Here is a 19,789-nt window from a genome sequence, read left to right as displayed (position 1 = left end):
CAATTCGTTCAACTCGCGCGGACTCGCTACAGTTTTATTATATGTTAAAGCTGAGCGAGTGTCCGCCCCAAGACATCACAAGTTATGGTCTGAGAGCTGGTGAATCACTTCTTCAAAGTGCTTGAACAATGAAATTTAAATTATTTTGAACGTTTTTTTTACAACTCATGGGAACTTTAGTCGGACTGTGCTCAACTGTACCTACTGAGATTGGAAGACAACCTGGAGCCTCTCAGCCACACTGTACTGTGCTGTCCAAGCCTATGAACACTCAAAATTAGTCTGACCGACGAAAATTCCCGTTAAATAAAGTCATTTTAAACATTTCAATTTTATGAATATGATTCGAGGCAGTTTAAACGCTAAACTTAAAGAGCATTTTAAGAAGTTACAGGCAATAACACAAATTTAATATGCAATCGAAACAATCGTGCTAATTACACATATTTTCAAATACACAAGCAATATACGAACGCTAAAACATAGCTCATTATTTAATATATTTATGAATACAACATCGAAAAAATATAAAACCTTTTTTTTTTTTTTTTAATAAGAAATAGGTAATGTTACATCTGCTCATAATCAGAAGACAGGTAAAAACAGAAAGAATTCAATATTGGGAATAATTAATGGGAAAAACCTTACTGGAAATGCCCTAACACTGGACTATCATACCAACAATGTAATTCTTACAATCCTTTATGATTGGCTGTAATATTTTTAACACTATATTCTTTTAAAAAATCCGTAGCAAGAGTTTCCACGACCAAAATGGTGAATATTTCAAACAAACATATTAGTATGTTTGAAAAGTCATAAAAAAAATTGATATTAGTCAATTAGGATGTCCTATATTTGTTTTAAGTAATTTAATGTAAATATATTACGTTAAATTTCGCTTAAACACTTCGAACAAATAGTTCACTAGCTCTTGTTCTATTAATGCAGGCATACTGAGGTGAAATTTGACGGGGACATCCAAAAGTGTGTTAAATCTTGTTAAATTTTTCCTTCCGTCCTAAATACAAATCATATGACATTATTAATAATATACAATAATATAATAAGTAGTATACATTAGTTGCACAGTAATCTTTCTGTATTACATTTCTAAAAATAGTTGAAAATGCATTTACAATGTCTTACAAAGCTTTATTGGACATTTTGTGGGGATTTATTTTTTAATTTAGTTTCTAGGAATTGGCTTTATTTCGATATTAAACTTTTGATACCTGCAGAACTTAAAAACTATATTACAACTTTTAATTAAATATGGAACATTGAAACTAGTTATGGAAGTTTTTATGAGGGATGTGATATTTTAGATTTTGTCAAAACTTAGTTGAACTTTTAAACTAAACATTAAAACATTATTTATCCCAACTGAACTGAACATTTAAACTAATCATGTTTCATTTAAATATCGTTAATTTTTATACTAGTTTATGGAACTTTTGAAATTGGTTTGAAACTTTTTAGATCACTTGGTTTAGTTTTTAATGTTTTGGTTGCAAAGCCAGTTTTACATTATCAGTTGTATATAGCTTAGCCGGCCGCTCAATAAATTGGTTTAAAAGTTCCACATTTGGAATTGCGAATCTGTATGCAGAAAGACTTTCGTGCAACATTTTATCTAATTATAAACAAACCGTTAAAGTTAAAATGGAAATGAAACTGAAAGCAAAACATAAGCGCGAGTAAGACACTTCACGTTAATATCATTATATCAATCAACTATCAACAATATACTGACCCCATTCCGTTAACAGGGCAGTCGTCGGAATTGCAAGCAGCCATTTTTATTATACAAACAACTTTTTTTTTTTTACTTCTACTTTTTTTGGACGTAAAATGGTTTCAGCAAAAGTGCAATATAGTTAAGTAACTTGTGATTCAATACTTTAGATTTGCTAACCTGCTTGTCCATATGTACTTTATTTGAGATAATATAAAGTTCACATTAGAATTCTATTAAGACATTTTATATTTAAGACAGTGCAGAGTTAATATGGTGTGAAATGAAAGAGTGATTTCCTGTTGTAAGGTTTCGTTCTCTATAGAACTTCGTCAAAGAAAATTATTACAGTGTATTTTATATATTTTATAATGTTATACAAGCAACACTTCGGTATTCTTCCATAATACTATATAATCTTTTTATAAAAGAATAATTGAAATTCTCTATTTTTGTCTGTTCCTTTGAGTTTTACCTAATTTTTCAAAATCATCCCAAAATTTTAGGCAAACACACAAAAAAAAAATCAGTTGAGCAATTTCTAAATTCTTGCGAGACACTAACTGTAATTGAAGTTTCATTTCGACTATGTATTCAATATGAAAATTGCTCATTTAACAAAACAAAACAAGCATAGAAAACTTATTTTTGATGTATGTGTTGTTTTGCAATTAAAAAGTTTAACTCATAAAGTGACGGAAAGATTGTTTAAATTGTAAGACAAGTGCTGGAATGGCAGTCCCCGCATTGGCATATGGCATACGAATCAAGTGAGTCCCTGGGAGCCACAAAAACCATGAAATTTCGAACGTCCTATAAAATACCTATGTCCAGCTGTGGAAGTCTATCGGTTGATATGATGATGAACATTAGCACTTGCAACTTCCGTATCGCACATTCACTGAAACCACTAGCAAATACAGCGCCGCGGCACTTGCAACTCCAGCGGAACAGTCTATATCTTGGGCAGCTTGGGCGCGCTGACCAGCGGGTTGGCCTGCTGCAGGTAGTGGTGTGCGTTGGCCTTGTAGTCGTACGCGCACCCGTGCACCTCGGCGTAGCGGTGCGGCGCGCAGAACTCGGCGCCGCATCTGGGCATACCAATCATAATATATATATACTAGCGGACCCCAGCGACATCTGTCGGGCTGATTTGTGAATCTAAACCAGCCAGGGTGCCACCCAAACGCATACCGAAAAATTCATTCAAATCGGTCCGGCCGTTTAGGAGGAGTTCAGTGACATACACACGCACACAAGAAATATATATATAAAGATAGTGAATATAGTGAATAAGGTAAATATTATTTTTATATCCCTACTAATATTATAAATGTCAAAGTAAGTTTGTTTGTTACGCTTTCACGCAAAAACTACTAAACCGATCCTCATGAAACTTTGTACGCAATTTCTTCCAAGAATATTCTTGGAAGTGTTAGAAGTAATATAGGATACTTTTTATTTTTATGGGAGAGGGGATGAGTGTTTGACGAATTTACACCATAACTCCGACAAATTTTTTTTGACAAATTTCCGATTTAAATAATTATTTTTGCACTATAGAGGTTATAATATGTGTTTAATTTTGCCCAAACTGTGGTTGGAGATAGAGGACAGAACTCCTCAGCGGACAGCAGCAAACCCCTCATTTAAGGCCTGGAAGAAATCGCTATGTAGCGATAAGGCTGCCAAATTGTATACGTTGTTTTGTTATACTTTTCTTTTTGTTCTATGTACTTTTTGTGGTGTGCAATAAAAGTATATTCATTCATTCATTCAATCAATCATCCTCAAAACATTCGTTCAATTGCTCATTCATTGAACCTACTAAAGAATGAGCAATTGAAAGAATGACTGATTGCAAGAGTGGAACAATGCATGAATGGATGAATGAAATGACGATGGATTTTATTGTACACCACAAGAAGGTACAGAAACTAAGTTCAGAATAATATGCATGTAAAGAATTCTTGTCTCAAGTTCATATATAGAACCTTTTCTTAAAGTCACCAGTGTTTTTTTTGACATTCATAAGTGACATTTAAATATATATTTAAGAGTTTATTTTAAGAAGAGAAAAGAGTTCTTTACATGCAATTGGGCAATTAGCCCACGTAGTGGGCCGGTAATGGGTCGATATGATTTCGCCCGTCACTTTGCAGGCCTGTAATTACACCAGCAACTGTGTCTTGATGCAATTGGAGCCTTTAAGAGTTAGAATATATTTAATTTTTACTTCCACATCCTTAGAACCTGCCTCGGGCGAAGAAATGTGAAATTTGAAGGAGTACAACTCTACAATAAATTACCCACGGAAGTGAAAAATGCGAAGTCGTTTACAATTTTCAAACGCAAACTAAAAAATCGCATACTATCTCAGTTGTAATGTTGTAATACCGCTTATTACAACACTATGGCTTATTATACACTATGGCAACGACTTCGCATTTCGCAACATAAGGTTATCGAAGTTTCTGAGGGTAGATCTTTAATAATTTATATGTATACCTTAATAACAAGTTTAATATGATTGCTAATCAAATATTATAAGTTCAATATGATTTCTCTGTAAATAAATATGTAAAATTATTCTTTAAGATAAATAAATGATTCTTTAACCTGAGAAAAGCAATGTACTAGTTACCTGCACTTGTGCACCGTGGCTATGCTGAGTCGCTTCTTGCAGAAGCCGCAGCGTATCCGCGTGACCTTCTTGTCGGCCTTCTGCTCGGGCTCCGGCTTCTTGGGCTCGTCGAAGGCGAACAGCCGCGAGCCGTCCATCTCGGCGATCTTCTCTATCCTACGCTGGCGACGCTCGCTGCCCACCTCCCGGCAGCGCGGCGGCTCGTGGCGCGACGGCTCGTGGTGTGACGGTTCGGGGCGCGACGGCTCGGGGCGCGACAGGTCCAGGCCGTCGTCGCTGAGGTGCAGGTGCTCGCGGTTGCGGTGCCGGCTCAGCGCGGGCAGGATCCTACAGCAGGCAGCGCCCGTTAGTTACGTTTGGACATCATCATCGTCGGATAGAAGCAGGCGTTACTTTGCGGAAATCCATGATATATTATGAAGTTAAAGCTCAATTTGCCATAATCCGCGAAAAGCAGGAGAATCTATATGGTGTCATTTATAATTCCTTCAATCCTCATATACTCCACACATAACAGATCTACGCATGTTTAATTTTCAGTCGTGGGAATCGAAACCACGGCCTTGGACTCAGAGAGCAGGGTCGCTGCCCACTGCGTCAATCGGCCGTCAAAATGTTGGACCTTTTTAACGGTTAAAACATGTGATCGATGGGTTAAAATATGATATTGTATTTTATTTAAACTTATTCTAGAGGAATGTGCAGCGTCCAAACAAACTCATGCGAGTTTCAGGATGCGAAGAGTATTAATTTTAGTAGTTTGTGTAATAAAAAAATAAAATAACAACTTATAAAGTTATATTGTACAAAAAAAAAATTGTGGTACCTACATTAATTGAATGATTCCACACAACCTTTAGCTCCAATTACACAAGCCTATCACAATATTTAATCTGATTTCTGCTTGTATTAAAAATTCGTACTCCTCCAGAGAGTTTTGTTTAATTTCACTTCTTAGATATGCAGGTAATGTGACCGTTATTAGCCAGGTAGTTACTGGGGCAACCGGAAACTCCGTTAGACAATAGCCAGGTACACATCCGTGCAATTCGAAATCCGAGAAAAGAATTAACGGCTGTTTGTTCCCTCAGCTATTGAATACTAAAGTAACATTCACAGAGCGCAAGATAATCACAGACACGAGAATAACCAAGTAAACCGTAAGTCACAGGATTTTCGCAGAGTCGGGTTCTAGCTTTTTTGGGATAGAAAAACATGCATAAATACACACTGAATTTCATTTGGATGGCGCAGTGGGCAGCAACCCTGCTTTCTGAGTCCAAGGTCGTGGGTTCGATTCCCACAACTGAAAAGTGTTTGTGTGATGAACATGAGCGCTGCTTTTCAGCGCTTGGGTGTTCTGTATCTGTATATTATGAGTATTTATGTGTATTATATTCATAAAAAATATTTATCAGCTATCTTAGTACCCATAACGCAAGCTTCGCTTACTTCGGGCCTAGATGGCGATGTGTGTATTGTCGTAGTATATTTATTTATTATTTATTCAATAAAAATATTCCTTTGTACTTTACAACAAGGCACGGTTCGCTTTTTTTATTTGTTAAATAAAGCGGCTAAGGGTTAGAGTGGGTTTGTATACTCATTGGGTTTGGGTAGGTATTAAAAGGCCCGAAGCTGCATTAGTGGTCTTTGGTTAATACCATTATAAGCAACAGACAGCGGAAGACATTCTCTATGGACATAAGTTAGTAACATCAGCATATCATCTGCGAAAGGTACAGAAGTCATTTATGGGTTTGAATATATGCTTTTTTTATAATATGATTGCCAATGTAATTTTGGAACTACCAATGCATAAGTTGAAACGATGCGTTAAATCGTATTTACTATATATATCATTGATGAATTTCTTAGCGACGTTCTAAACCCTAAGTTTTATGAATATAACTTGAAACTTTTTCTTTTTCTTGAGTATTTTCAAAAATCGTTTCTTAGCGGTAGCTGTGTGCAAAATTTCAGCCCGATCTGTCCAGTGGTTAGAGCTGTTCGTTGATAGATCAGTCAGTCGGTAAGTCAGTTAGTTAGCCAGTCGTCGGTCGTTCGGTCGGTCGGTCGGTCGGACAGTCATCAGTCAGTCAGTCAGTCACTTTTGCCTTTTATATATATGGATAGATGACAAAGTTATTCAAAGAGCTAATGACTTGCGCGCACCTGTTCCTGCGGAGCTTCTCCAGGTCGGAGGTGGAGGAGGAGAACAGCGCGTCGGACAGCGGCGGCGCGCGCGGCGCGAGGCGTGCGGCGCGCACCGGCAGCGCCGAGGCCGAGCGCGGCGCGGCGCGAGCCAGCTGCGAGCCCGAGCCGAAGGCGCGCGCGCGCCAGCCGCCCGCCTCGCCGCCCACCAGCGGGCCTGCCGAGCAGACCGCTCCGTCAAACATCTCCCATGCCACTTACATTCCATTTTGTAAAGGTACAGTGTCTACCGTTACGGGCGCCATAAATTCCCAAGCAAACGAGGGTTTTAGGGGCACCCAAAACGAATTCTTTAACCCCGCATTGAATAAAGTTGAATAAATATTGTATAGAAGTAGACGATACTTTATGGAATTCCATGATATATTATGAAAACTAAGCCTAATTTGCTGTACTCTGCGAAAAGTAGGAGAATCTGTATGGTGTAATTTATTCTTTTATTCAATCTTTATACTCCACACCAAATAGATGTTAACTTTACAATGAATCGAATCGAAGGATTTTAAAGTCAACATCTCATGAGGATGCTGATTAAAGATATTTTAAATTACACCATACACTTTCTCCTGCTTTTCGCCGAGTATAGCACATTAAGCTCAATTTTCATAACAACTGAGTTGAATACTCTCCTTTTCACATCTACAATCAAGTTTCGAAGAATTTATTTGATAACCTCTACTTGAGGCCGTAGTCCACCATGTTTGCCAATTGCGCATCGGTAGACTTCACTCGCCTCTGAGAACATCACGTTCTACGTTCTCACGATGCTTACCACCTTGACCGTGTGAATTAGTGATATTTTGATTGCTTAATTTATTTTTTAAATGCATATAACTCCGAAAAGTTAGCATTGCGTGCCGTTATCAAACTCGGGCCCCTCCGACAGGGTGCCGAAGCCTAACGTCTAGGCCATCACCGCTTACACAAGTGACTATCGACTATCGACTATCGGCGCTTGTACTAGGCTATCATGACTTTGAAGAAGCTATGGCCGCTCTCAACAATACAATAATAACAGAAGTCGCTCTCACCGTACTCTGCGGCGGGGATGGGCGCCAGGCTCTTGGCGGCGAGCGGCGCCGCGTCCCGGTGCAGGCACGGCTCGCGGTCCAGGCACTCCTCCAAGATGGCGGCCTCCTCGCCCTCGCGCGCCTTCACCAGGATGGAGCCCGCCAGCGCGTCCGACAGCTTCAGCCTGCTCACCAGGTACATGACCATTACACCAGCTTACAGTGCACTATACCAGGTGTAACGTAATAACGCTATACACCACAGATATGTCACTGCCAACAGGGAACTATATTTGTTTTTTTTTTAGATTATTTAAATTTATTTCGTTAACTTATTTTAAGATCCTTTCTTTTTTTTTTTGTTATATATAGTTTAAGTTGTCAATGACAAGTTCTTTGTGTAACTCGTACTTTATATGTTAACTGCTGTGTGCTGTTTTTTTCCCAAATAAAAGATTTTGTATTTATATTATTATATATAATACAACGACTGTCCGCGCGTAAATTTTAATTATATTAATATATAAAATTAAATAGTAAGGTCATAATTCGCTTAAAGGAAATCGCAATACAACTTTACTATAAACTACCCATTGACACCTTGGATATGTCTCTTAAAAAGTTAAGTTGTAAGCGTATAGAAAAGTCCTATTATAGTATAAAGGACTACGTAATCGATAAAGAAGCTTAGGTGTAAATTATTGTTCTAACCATGTTGCTCTTCTAACAATTTAAAATGACAACGTGAGATGGTGATAACAAAAAAAAACACCCGGCGAAGTTTGTTGTGGGCTTCTTCTTAGAACCGTTTGGAACCCTCGTAGCTTTAGTTTTATGTTTACAAATATGATTATCGCCATAATCTCACTACCGAATACACATTTCGCAAGTAATGTACGCCTCAAAAGTCTATGGGCCTACTCGAATAAAGATATTTTTGACTTTGACTTTGCCCCAAAATCTCGACACACTCTGACACATGTTAATTATTAGAATAAACACGCTGACATGTAATTTTTAGGTTGGATGAATAGGAACAAAGAAACGATAGAGTAATAATTTTATTTTAATCTTCTTAATTAAAAGCATCCTGGTCCGAGTCGGTCCTGGTGCCGACGGACAGCAACATGGTATATCTGTCCGCAAACGAGCAGTCGTAATCGTGTCTAGTGAAGTCATTTTTATACAGCAAAGCGAGAATTATAATTAACCTCTCTGTAGGAGGTTAAGATCATAGGAATTATGGAGTCGCCTTTATTCATTACATTTTGTAGAAACATACCATGCCACAATGCATTGTTTTGTCCAGGCCCAAGTTTGTACTAGTGCCATTGAGTGAATAGGAACAAAGAATCGATGGAGTAGTCATTTTTTTTTTTAAATATACATACCTCTCATCAGCCACAGCGTCCTGTATGGACTGGTCCGAGTCGGTCCTGGTGCCGATGGGCGGCAACAGGGTGTACCGGTCCGCGAACGAGCAGTCGTAGTCGTATCTGGTGTAGTTGCCGTCGTATAGCGGCGCGAACATGTCCTCGGCCTCGCTGTACGGGTTGTACGTCCGGGTAGCGAAGTCGGGACCGTCGTCTAGCAAACTGGGGACGGATAGAGTTTCCTCGGAGCGTGTTTTCTGTATTTCGTGCTTTTCACCTGGAATTGTAAAGTCAGTTTAGCTGTGGGTATTTCTAAACATATACACGCCAAATAGGAAGGAACTGTGCTGTAATGTATTGTAATGTAATGTACAATAATTAAAAAAAAATTGTTCCAGTACTTTTCCCTGTTATGTATAGATATAACAATATTTCTTTAATTTCGGGCAATAGTACCACACCATTGTTAAATTTGAAATTAAAATAAGATCATGCAGACGTGAAAAGTTAACTTGAAACCTTATATTCTTGTTCTTATAGTAAAGATTGTTGAAAATTGTATTGTATAGTAACGTCTTATCCATTCATTTTGTGTTTTTTTTGTGTTTGTTTGTGTGTATTGTTCTGTATTATAATGTATGGTGGAAGGTAGTTATTTAATCTTTATGGCACTCAATATTGTTTGCAAAATATATTTTATCGGAAATTCTCTACTTATTATACTAGGATCAATACTTAGAGAAATAACTATACAAAGTTTCATAAAAAGCTGCATAAAATGTCAAATTCGGCGCCACAACTCCAGCATCTTGCCCATGGTGACGGCCTTGTCGTGCAGCGCGAGTGCGCAGTGTCGCCGCGCTACGTGTAACTCACCGGGCGGGTGCGCACGTCGCTGCACGGAAAGCGTCTCCATGCGGCGCCGTAACTCCAGCATCTTGCCCATGGTGACGGCCTTGTCGTGCAGCGCGAGTGCGCAGTGTCGCCGCGCTACGTGTAACTCACCGGGCGGGTGCGCACGTCGCTGCACGGAAAGCGTCTCCATGCGGCGCCGTAACTCCAGCATCTTGCCCATGGTGACGGCGTTGTCGTGCAGCGCGAGTGCGCAGTGTCGCCGCGCTACGTGTAACTCACCGGGCGGGTGCGCACGTCGCTGCACGGAAAGCGTCTCCATGCGGCGCCGTAACTCCAGCATCTTGCCCATGGTGACGGCCTTGTCGTGCAGCGCGAGTGCGCAGTGTCGCCGCGCTACGTGTAACTCACCGGGCGGGTGCGCACGTCGCTGCACGGAAAGCGTCTCCATGCGGCGCCGTAACTCCAGCATCTTGCCCATGGTGACGGCGTTGTCGTGCAGCGCGAGTGCGCAGTGTCGCCGCGCTACGTGTAACTCACCGGGCGGCTGCGCACGTCGCTGCACGGAAAGCGTCTCCATGCGGCGCCGTAACTCCAGCATCTTGCCCATGGTGACGGCCTTGTCGTGCAGCGCGAGTGCGCAGTGTCGCCGCGCTACGTGTAACTCACCGGGCGGGTGCGCACGTCGCTGCACGGAAAGCGTCTCCATGCGGCGCCGTAACTCCAGCATCTTGCCCATGGTGACGGCGTTGTCGTGCAGCGCGAGTGCGCAGTGTCGCCGCGCTACGTGTAACTCACCGGGCGGCTGCGCACGTCGCTGCACGGAAAGCGTCTCCATGCGGCGCCGTAACTCCAGCATCTTGCCCATGGTGACGGCCTTGTCGTGCAGCGCGAGTGCGCAGTGTCGCCGCGCTACGTGTAACTCACCGGGCGGGTGCGCACGTCGCTGCACGGAAAGCGTCTCCATGCGGCGCCGTAACTCCAGCATCTTGCCCATGGTGACGGCGTTGTCGTGCAGCGCGAGTGCGCAGTGTCGCCGCGCTACGTGTAACTCACCGGGCGGCTGCGCACGTCGCTGCACGGAAAGCGTCTCCATGCGGCGCCGTAACTCCAGCATCTTGCCCATGGTGACGGCGTTGTCGTGCAGCGCGCCCGACGCCTCGTCCGCCTCCGCCTCCGCCAGGTGGCCGAGTGACGACGAGTCTACGGGACCAGGCAGTATATGTATAGGCAGTGAGCATAGAACAATCTAAATTTGAAAAATTATAAAATTCTATTTTTGAATTTTGAACTTCTTGGTTAATATACAACGTGAAAAGGAATTACGAAATACTGTTGAAGGGTGCATAAGAATATATCATAAGAAATCACCCTGTAAAAATAATAACTTAAAGGAAGTATAATTATTTATTTATTTATTTATTTAAGGGACAATCAACAGGTTACAACAACAACTCTTAAAAACTAAACAAAAAATGAAATAACATATAAATGTAATATTGTAGACCCACTTAAAGACTGCCACAACTTGCAAATAAAAACTATATTGTTAGTTAGAAGGAGAAAAAACGATTAAGAGAGACATAAGCTAGCTAAACTAACACAAAAAAGAGTAAAGGAAAAAAATAATAATAACTAAGTTTAAACAGTACCACCGTATTGCGATAGGAAGTGATCCTTTAGTTTTTTTTTAAATATAGGAAGACTATCCCCTATTATGTCTATGTCAAGCACTTTATTAATGCTGTTATACAAAGTTAACAACCTATTAATAGGCGCTGAGACCCCCAGATTTGTTTTCGAGACGGCAGCTTTAAAAGGCATATAATTTTTTACACGACTGAACGGCCTTGGGATTCTGACAGAAACTTTGTAAAGTAGATCAGACGCATCTAGGGCATTATTAAAAAGTCTATATAAAAAACAAAGGTCCAATAGTTTTCTACGATCAGATAGAGTTAATAACTTATAGTGCCGCAGTCTGGAAAAGTAGCTAGAATTAATATTACATAACTTATCACCAAAACTTACATAATGCAGGAAGCGCTTTTGGATTCGTTCAATTCTCATAGAGTGAACATTATAATGAGGATTCCAAGCAACTGAACCATACTCAAGGAGACTCCTTGAAAGAGCGTTAAATAACAATATTTTGGTGTTCGAATTCCGAAAGTCTTGCATTATTTACATATGACAACCCTATTGATGATAAAAGACTGACATGCGCATAGTACCTACGCTACGCGACGTGTGACTAATGAAATGAAAGGAGTCACATAATTCTAATTTTGCATGTATGTTTAGGACTGTATCTGATTTCTTTCAGAAAAAACTACGGCCGCGGCAGTTGTTTACTCAGAAACTATTTCGTTTTGGGTTTCACAGACAAGTCTCAGAGACTGAACAGTGTACATAATGCACCTCTTTAGCCTGTGAAGTATTATTTCGGTTTTCATTTACACGTTGTATACGGCATTTATCTATTTATTAACTTGTCGGAGACTCACACTTGGCGTGGTCGAGCGGCGAGTAGGTGCCGTCTTTGTTCTCGCGCACGCGCACGAGGTTCACGCGCTCGCCCTCGCGGAACACCAGCACCGTGGCCTTGCAGCCGCTGCCCGAGCCCGAGCCGCCCCACTCGCCCTCGTCCCTGCAAGGCATTCACCACACCATACTCTACTTATTCCTATTCAAACATTCTGTAGGCCATCTAGTCTTAAAAAGTGCATTTCGATCATCATACTAAAATACTAAATATACTACGACAATACACAAAAAAAACACCAAAGTAAGCGTAGCTTGTGTTATGAGTACTAAGAATATTTTTATGAATATCTCGCTGTTGCCCGCGACTTTGTCTGCGTTTGTTTTGGTTTCAATTTAGGTGTAATTCTACTGAAATTTTTAAGTTGTGTATACTTATATAAGAAAAGTAAGTAAGTAATTATTTAAATCGGTTATCATATGACGGCGTTATGTCTCCCAAAAGAACTGAGCTTAATTTCTGTATAAAAAGCATGCTATATTACTTCTAATACCTTCAGGAATATGTGTACAAAGTTTCATGATGATCGGTTCAGTAGTTTTTGCGTGAAAGCGTAACAAACAAACTTACATTCACATTTATAATATTAAGTAGAGATAGGGATATACATAAATACTTATACTTTGCATATAAACATCCAGACACTGTAAAACATTCATGTTCATCACACAAACATTTTCCAGTTGTGGGAATCGAACCCACGGCCTCGTACTCAGAAACCAGGGTCGCTGCCCACTGCGCCAATCGGCCGTCTAAGAATTAGAATGGTTTAGGCCATAATCTACCATGCTGGCCAAGTACGGATTGATAGACTTCACACGCCTTTGAGAACATTATGGACAAATCTCAGGTATGCAGGTTTCACCTCACGATGTTTTCCTTAACCTTTTAAGCAAGTTATATTTAAATTGATTTTAATTATATACAGTATTTAAGTGAAAACTTATTTTTCCTTGGTAGTAAGTTCGGTTAGCCGCCTATGCAGTGAAGAAGATACGCCACATGACGGTCATAGAAACTGCTAAACTAGTTTATTTTAGCTTTTTTTACAGCATTATGTCATATGGAATTTTACTGTGGGGTAATGCTGCTGATAATGGCACTATTTTCGTGCTGCAGAAGAGGGCTGTTCGTGCGATCTTTAAAATGGGTCAGAGAGAGTAATTGAGAGATGAATTTAAAGATGTTAAGAAAATGACAGTTTTTAGCCAATACATATTTGAAAATTTAATGTATGTTCACAAAAATATATCTAAATTTAAGAGTAAATTATGTGACTGCAATAATTTGAAAAAAGCTATGAGGGTTCAGATTCCGCCCAACCTTTGATAAGAACATGGTTTTTACACGTACCGGAACGCTAAATCCCCGGGGGGTTGTTAATAATTTATTTATATATTTGAACTTTTTTAACTTAAACTGAACTTAGAGTAATTTACGGTAAAACAAATTTATTTTTATATAAAGTAAATATATTTATTGATATACACTCTTATATACAACCAAATGCGTACTTCACATCATATATTGGTTTGCACTTAGTAGTTAGCCCCCAGCACATCTAAATCGTAGTTTTACCTGTTGGAGTGCAGCAGCCGTTCGATATCGCGCCAGGGCTCCGGCGGTGGCAGGCGGCGTGTGGCCACGGGCCCTCCGCGGAGCCCTAACACGAGGCGGAGTCTCGCGCCGTCACCGATCGCGTGTTCGCGGAGGGATAGCGCATCGTCCAGCTCCCGCAGGTTGTACAGGAGGTGTTGCTGCGAGACCGGGATACCTGGAAGAAGCATCATCGCCATCATTAACTCATTACCAGCCCACTACTAGACGGGTCTCCTTTAAGAATGAGAAGAGCTAGTAGTCCATCACGCTGGCTCAACGCCCAGGAGAACTCTCAGGCATTTGGTTTCTTCACGATGTTCAGGTACCTTCTTCAACCGTTGAAGCAAGTGATATTTAATTGCTTAAAAATGACATAGCTGCTGTATTTTTGTTCTATGTACTTTTTGTGGTGTGCAATATAAGTATATTCATTCATTCATTCATAGCTGTGAAAAGTTAGAGGTGCCGGGGAAATACTCGGTCCCCCGAAAGGCAAATCCATATATAGAGCCACTAGGCTATCACCGATTTTAATACCTAGAAAGAGGGATGGTTCATCGATAAATATCGTAAAGGCGTAAATTTATTTGAATCAAAAATTTACCGCACCCCATTCCACATCGACAGAATTTCGGTCGATATACCAGGGGGAATCCCCGATCTCATTTAATAAGATATATCGTAAAAATACTTTCACCATCCTAGTTGTAAAAAATCAAGAAAATGATGCGAGATCACGCGTATGATCTCATAGGTACAGAGGTTATGTAGGTAAAAATAAAGATTATTTACCGGTCCATTTGATACAGTTACACAAGACTGGATGTGATGCGTTGTCAGGGACTTAAATTGAATTGAATCACGTATTGGAGTAAAGCCAATTTGACCTCTCTTGCGCAGCGGTTCGGTCTTCAGCCTTGCAATTAGGTGGCCCCAGGTTCCAGGCCAAATTATGACAAAAGATCAATTGGGATTTATATTGTCTAAATTGACTAAGGGGCTTGTCTCGAGAGTTTAGGACTGGAATTTACTTATAATAATAATAATAATATTTGTTTATTGTTCAATAAAACATAGGTACAATTTACATTACATCTGCACAATAGGTATAACTTATATTAATGTTATAATTAAAACGGATATACAGAAATCAACTGTCCCTGCTAGGTATAACCCTGTGTTATAGGCGACAGTGCAAAATGCAGTGCAAAAAACTTACACCATCAACATTTTTTTCGAAACGTCAAGTCAGTCTGTTTGTAGTGACTCTACCACCAGTTCGGAAGGCAGATTCAACCGAGAAGAGACAAGAAACTCAGCAGATTGCTCTTTTTCAACATAATTTTACAGTTTACAATAAAAAAAAAATATAATAAATATATCTTGTGAGAGATGAGAGCGTGCTTCCAAGCAGTCTTATCATTAAGAAATTCATCAATCGTATAGTAACTACAATTTATTAAATACACATTTAACACATTGTTTAAACTTATGCATTGGCAAGTCCAAAATTACCTTGGGAATCAGATTATAAAAGCATATACTCAATCCTACAAATGACTTCTGCAACTTTTGCAAACGATATGCAGATTTGACTAACTTATGTCCATTTTGAGTAAGGCGGATTAACGAAAATGAGTGTAAACTTACAAAGGAGGCCTTTCCCAACCTTAACACACGACTAAAAACCAAACTACTAAAACTAAGTCAAAACAAACTAAGGACGGTAGTAAACATGATAACAGGGCATTGCCAACTAAACAAACACCTTTTCATTTTAGGTATAACCAACAGTCCTCTGTGCAGAGCATGCATGGAGGCTGATGAAACACCGACACGCGTATTGCTCCGATGTAGAGGAATAGCACAGCAACGCGCAACATACCTTGGCTCCCCAGCATCACTCCCTGAAGCACTTGGCGACCTGGGCGGCCTGCTAAGCTTCTGGAGTGACACAGCGGGTAGCCGTACCAGTGGCACTACGTACAAGGGAAAGGAAGGTTCCGGCCGACCAAGTACGGAGACAAGCCCAGAGAAAGAAGAAGGCGGCTCTTGTTTAATAATGTACCCAATTAATTATGGAATTTAATTAATACTTATTACTACTAAGTACTATCGCGGATAGATTCTTAAGGTATAGTGTAATCTGTTAATAAACATGATATTATAGCAAAACATCTATAATGGAAAATATGAGTAAAGCATTGTGGAATGTGGTCAATGTTTTATACTGTTTAGAGTTTGTTTACTTAAGTACACCTAGATAAAGCAACTCAATATATATTAGGGTTTTCTAAATAATTAGTAATATACAGTACAGAATTGACAAAGCACTCTGGCTTCAAAAGCCAAAGAGATGTATCATGATTGAAATACTTTAAATATTTGAAATAAGTACTAGGCAATAAGTCACCCAGCACATCTGATTATAGATGTAAATATAAAATATATTATATTATTTATAGGATTTTTATTCCACTTCAAATTAGCCCTTGACTGCTACACCTGGTGGTAAGTGATGATGCAGTCTAAAATGGTAGCGGGCTAACGTGTTAGGGAGTATCGTAGTCATACCCCTAATCGGTTTCTCTGCAAGAAAACACTGGAACATCGCTTAACGGCACGTGTGTGTCTAGATACTAGATGGCCAAAGCCTCCCACCAGATCAGAATGAAGGAAATTCAAAAATTGTTTATTCCCAAAAGTTGTTGCATGTTTGGTTTTACAAAAATCAATCCCACGTGAACTGTTTGTTTGCTAGTGATAAACAGATACCCCTTACAATTATTATAAGTTTATGACAAATAAACAAAATATTACAATTCTTAACTACAGCTCGGAACTTTTATGTTATGTCTCCCCAAAAACTATGTATAGTTTGCAACAACATAAATTTAATTTCCGTAAAGTTGTACAACTGAATACAGCTGTTTTGGCACACTCTCAAACTGGCAGTGATTTACTAAACACATTGACCTTTGCGTAAAACAGTGCATGACTAAAAAACAGCTGAGATTTATTTCCAATCAATATTTTTAGCAATGTTTGCATTTTTTGAAATACTATAAATATGAGCTCTTGTTTTAGAAAAGTCAGTAGGTATCAAATCTGGAATTATGGAGTAGAAATTATCTATACACCTGTTTAGGCTGTCCAAAAATAGATGATACAAAGAGACCTAAAATTAAATCATTACTTTCTCTGTTAAGGCAGTTTGATAGTGAACATGTATGTAATCATAACATAGAAGTGGAAATGTGGGTAAATCTCAAGTTGTTTTTTGTTTTCACACTGTTCCATCCAGAACATAAATGGAATATTGTTATGCTATAAAAATTTTTGGTCTCTTACAATATTATTATAAATAACTAGAAAATAACAGTTAAAGCCCACAAAACTGCATTTAAATGGAAAGGTGGTATATGTGGCAGCATTCTAAAGTTATTAAGGAAGTAATAAAATGGCACTATCACTATATGGTATAGTTACACGTAGCAGAATAGTAATAGTATATATATAGGAAATGAAGAGAGGGGGCGGGGGGATATCTAATGCTATTCATATATCATTGTTGTCAAGTTAAAAAGAATCAAAAGAGTTGAAGTGTATCTGCTGCTAGATGACAAAGAGACTAGTACCAATATTTGTATTTGTGCATTGTGTAATGTGTAAATCCAGTCTAACAATGAAGATTAATAGAAATTACAATTTACTTTTACAAACCTGCCATGTGCCCCATACATTTTAGGAAAGGGGACCTTGCAATCACCATTTTAAATTTAAGAAAAAATGTGACTGCAATAATTTAAACATTAGAAGTAAGAATAAACTTACAGTGCAATATACTAGGTTACATAAAAATCATAATTTGTTTACAGGAAATTGCATACAATTCTACAATAAACTACCCATTGACATCTTGGAGATATCTCTTAAAAAGTTCAAACAGTCCTTTATACTATAATAATAGTATAAAGGACTATGTAATCGATAAAAGAGCAACCTGGTTACCAACCTAGCAACCTGGCAACCAGGTTGCTCTTCTAATAATTTTAAATGACATTGTGAGATGGTGATGACAAAAAAAAACACCCGGCTAAGTTTGTTGCGGGCTTCTTCTTAGACCAGGACACGTTTGGAACCCTTGTAGCTTTAGTTTTAAGTTTACGAATGTGGTTATCGCCATCATCTTACTACCGTGTAATTCTTATGTACGCATCAAAAGTGCCACCTACTGGCCTACTTGAATAAAGATATTTTTGACTTTGACTTAGTACATCTCACTGAGGAGAGAGGGTCTCAGAGCATAGACCTACCACTCTGCTCCCATGCAAGTTTTAAAGTTTGAATGACTATTATCTTATCATGATCTCCCGCACAGACATTGACACTGCCAATTTTGTAACCGCAGGCTGGTAATGACAGTTCTTTAACTGAAATACCTTATAAGTTCTGGCTAAACCCAGGACCTTATGATAAGCAGAAAACTAGGCAGTAATATAGGCATTAAAATATACAAAATTTTAAGTTATGTATCTCAAACCACCTTGCAAGTTGTCTGACACGTTAAAATATGTGACCAACTTAGAGCTATCTTTTATAACTGTATGTAATAAAAGTAACGAAGTAATTGCAGATAATGTTCAAATTTATGTCCAGCAGATTATGCCATAATGTACTGAGTAATAAGAACTTTTTAATAGGTTTGTTTACTTTATCTGATAGTTCCATTATAACAATAACTTGCAACAGTGAAATACATTGTAAATAGATTACAAATAACTTTAAAACAATAAAACATTTGTATATTAGTAGTTTAATCCACTAAAATGTCACATGTTACAACAGAATGTGGTCTTTGTAAACAATAGTTTATCATTTAAAACTAACAATTTCAATGGTCTCAAAGTGAATCATGTAGACATGGTGGTGCTATCAGGATCTAAATTATTATAATAAAGAGTAAATCAGTGTCCATTTATTGTAATTTATACCGTAAATATTGTAATTCACTCAGCCACACATCCTTTGTGATAAATGACGCACTACCACAACACGTCGTGAACACGTCTGTCCACTTCTACGAAATAAGGTTGTGTAATAACGAAATGTTAGAAGTGCATAACTCACCTTCTACCCTGAATATCTTGGACTTTATCGCAAATATGGTGTCCGAAGGCGATACAGTCATTTCGAAAGCCGTTCCAGTGAGGGTCTCCACCAACACTTCCATCGTGGGTTGCCCCGATCCATCTTCCTGGAAACCCTTCGATCTATTCGAAAGTCTTTCTGGGCATCCATGATGTGACATTTCACACGCGTTAATAACCAACTACCTGCGCCACATCGCAATTAAAACAATTTGTATATCACTTTGATTGTGATAAAATGGATAGACACTTGGACAGTCACTCAGTGACGACAACGAATTGTTTTAGCACCACTCTCTAAAACGACATTGAACATTAGTTCAACTATTATTAAAAACTTGCGAAAAAAGCTAAACAAATAGAATTAATACAAATGTAGCACTATTTAGCAACAAAAATAATATTACATACGACGATTGAATGAAAGATTTTTTACTGAATCACAGAATAAAACAAACGTGCTAGAAAAAAAAAATATATAAAATACAGATAAGACATTCAACATTTGACGGATAAACATCCGTAACTCTGCCTAAAATAGATACTATACTATAGTTTATGGTTTAAATAATTTGTGAAAACGGAATTTATTCGGTATTGCATTTTTTTTTTATATTTTTGGTTATATGGAATATTAATTAATGTGAAATTCCACAAATGTTCT

General features: G+C 38.7%; 1 protein-coding gene across 1 annotated transcript; it reads right to left on the bottom strand.

Annotated features, from left to right (window-relative positions):
• Positions 1 to 1,818: 1,818 nt before the first annotated feature.
• Positions 1,819 to 19,567, bottom strand: LOC120630790. The gene is made up of 10 exons (XM_039900066.1): positions 19,106 to 19,567; positions 13,955 to 14,150; positions 12,339 to 12,481; positions 10,949 to 11,034; positions 10,759 to 10,819; positions 8,998 to 9,256; positions 7,628 to 7,791; positions 6,558 to 6,753; positions 4,383 to 4,709; positions 1,819 to 2,829 (listed from the first exon to the last, which is right to left on the bottom strand). Exons 1-10 carry the CDS (start codon positions 19,284 to 19,286, stop codon positions 2,694 to 2,696), a joined length of 1,749 nt encoding a protein of 582 aa, XP_039756000.1. The 5' UTR covers positions 19,287 to 19,567; the 3' UTR covers positions 1,819 to 2,693.
• Positions 19,568 to 19,789: the final 222 nt, after the last annotated feature.

Source organism: Pararge aegeria, chromosome 17 (assembly GCF_905163445.1).
Source record: "Pararge aegeria chromosome 17, ilParAegt1.1, whole genome shotgun sequence".
NCBI classification, from domain to species: Eukaryota; Metazoa; Arthropoda; class Insecta; order Lepidoptera; family Nymphalidae; genus Pararge; species Pararge aegeria.
The sequence above is the reverse complement of the archived record's forward strand: the minus strand, read 5'-3'. Positions and strand labels throughout refer to the sequence as shown.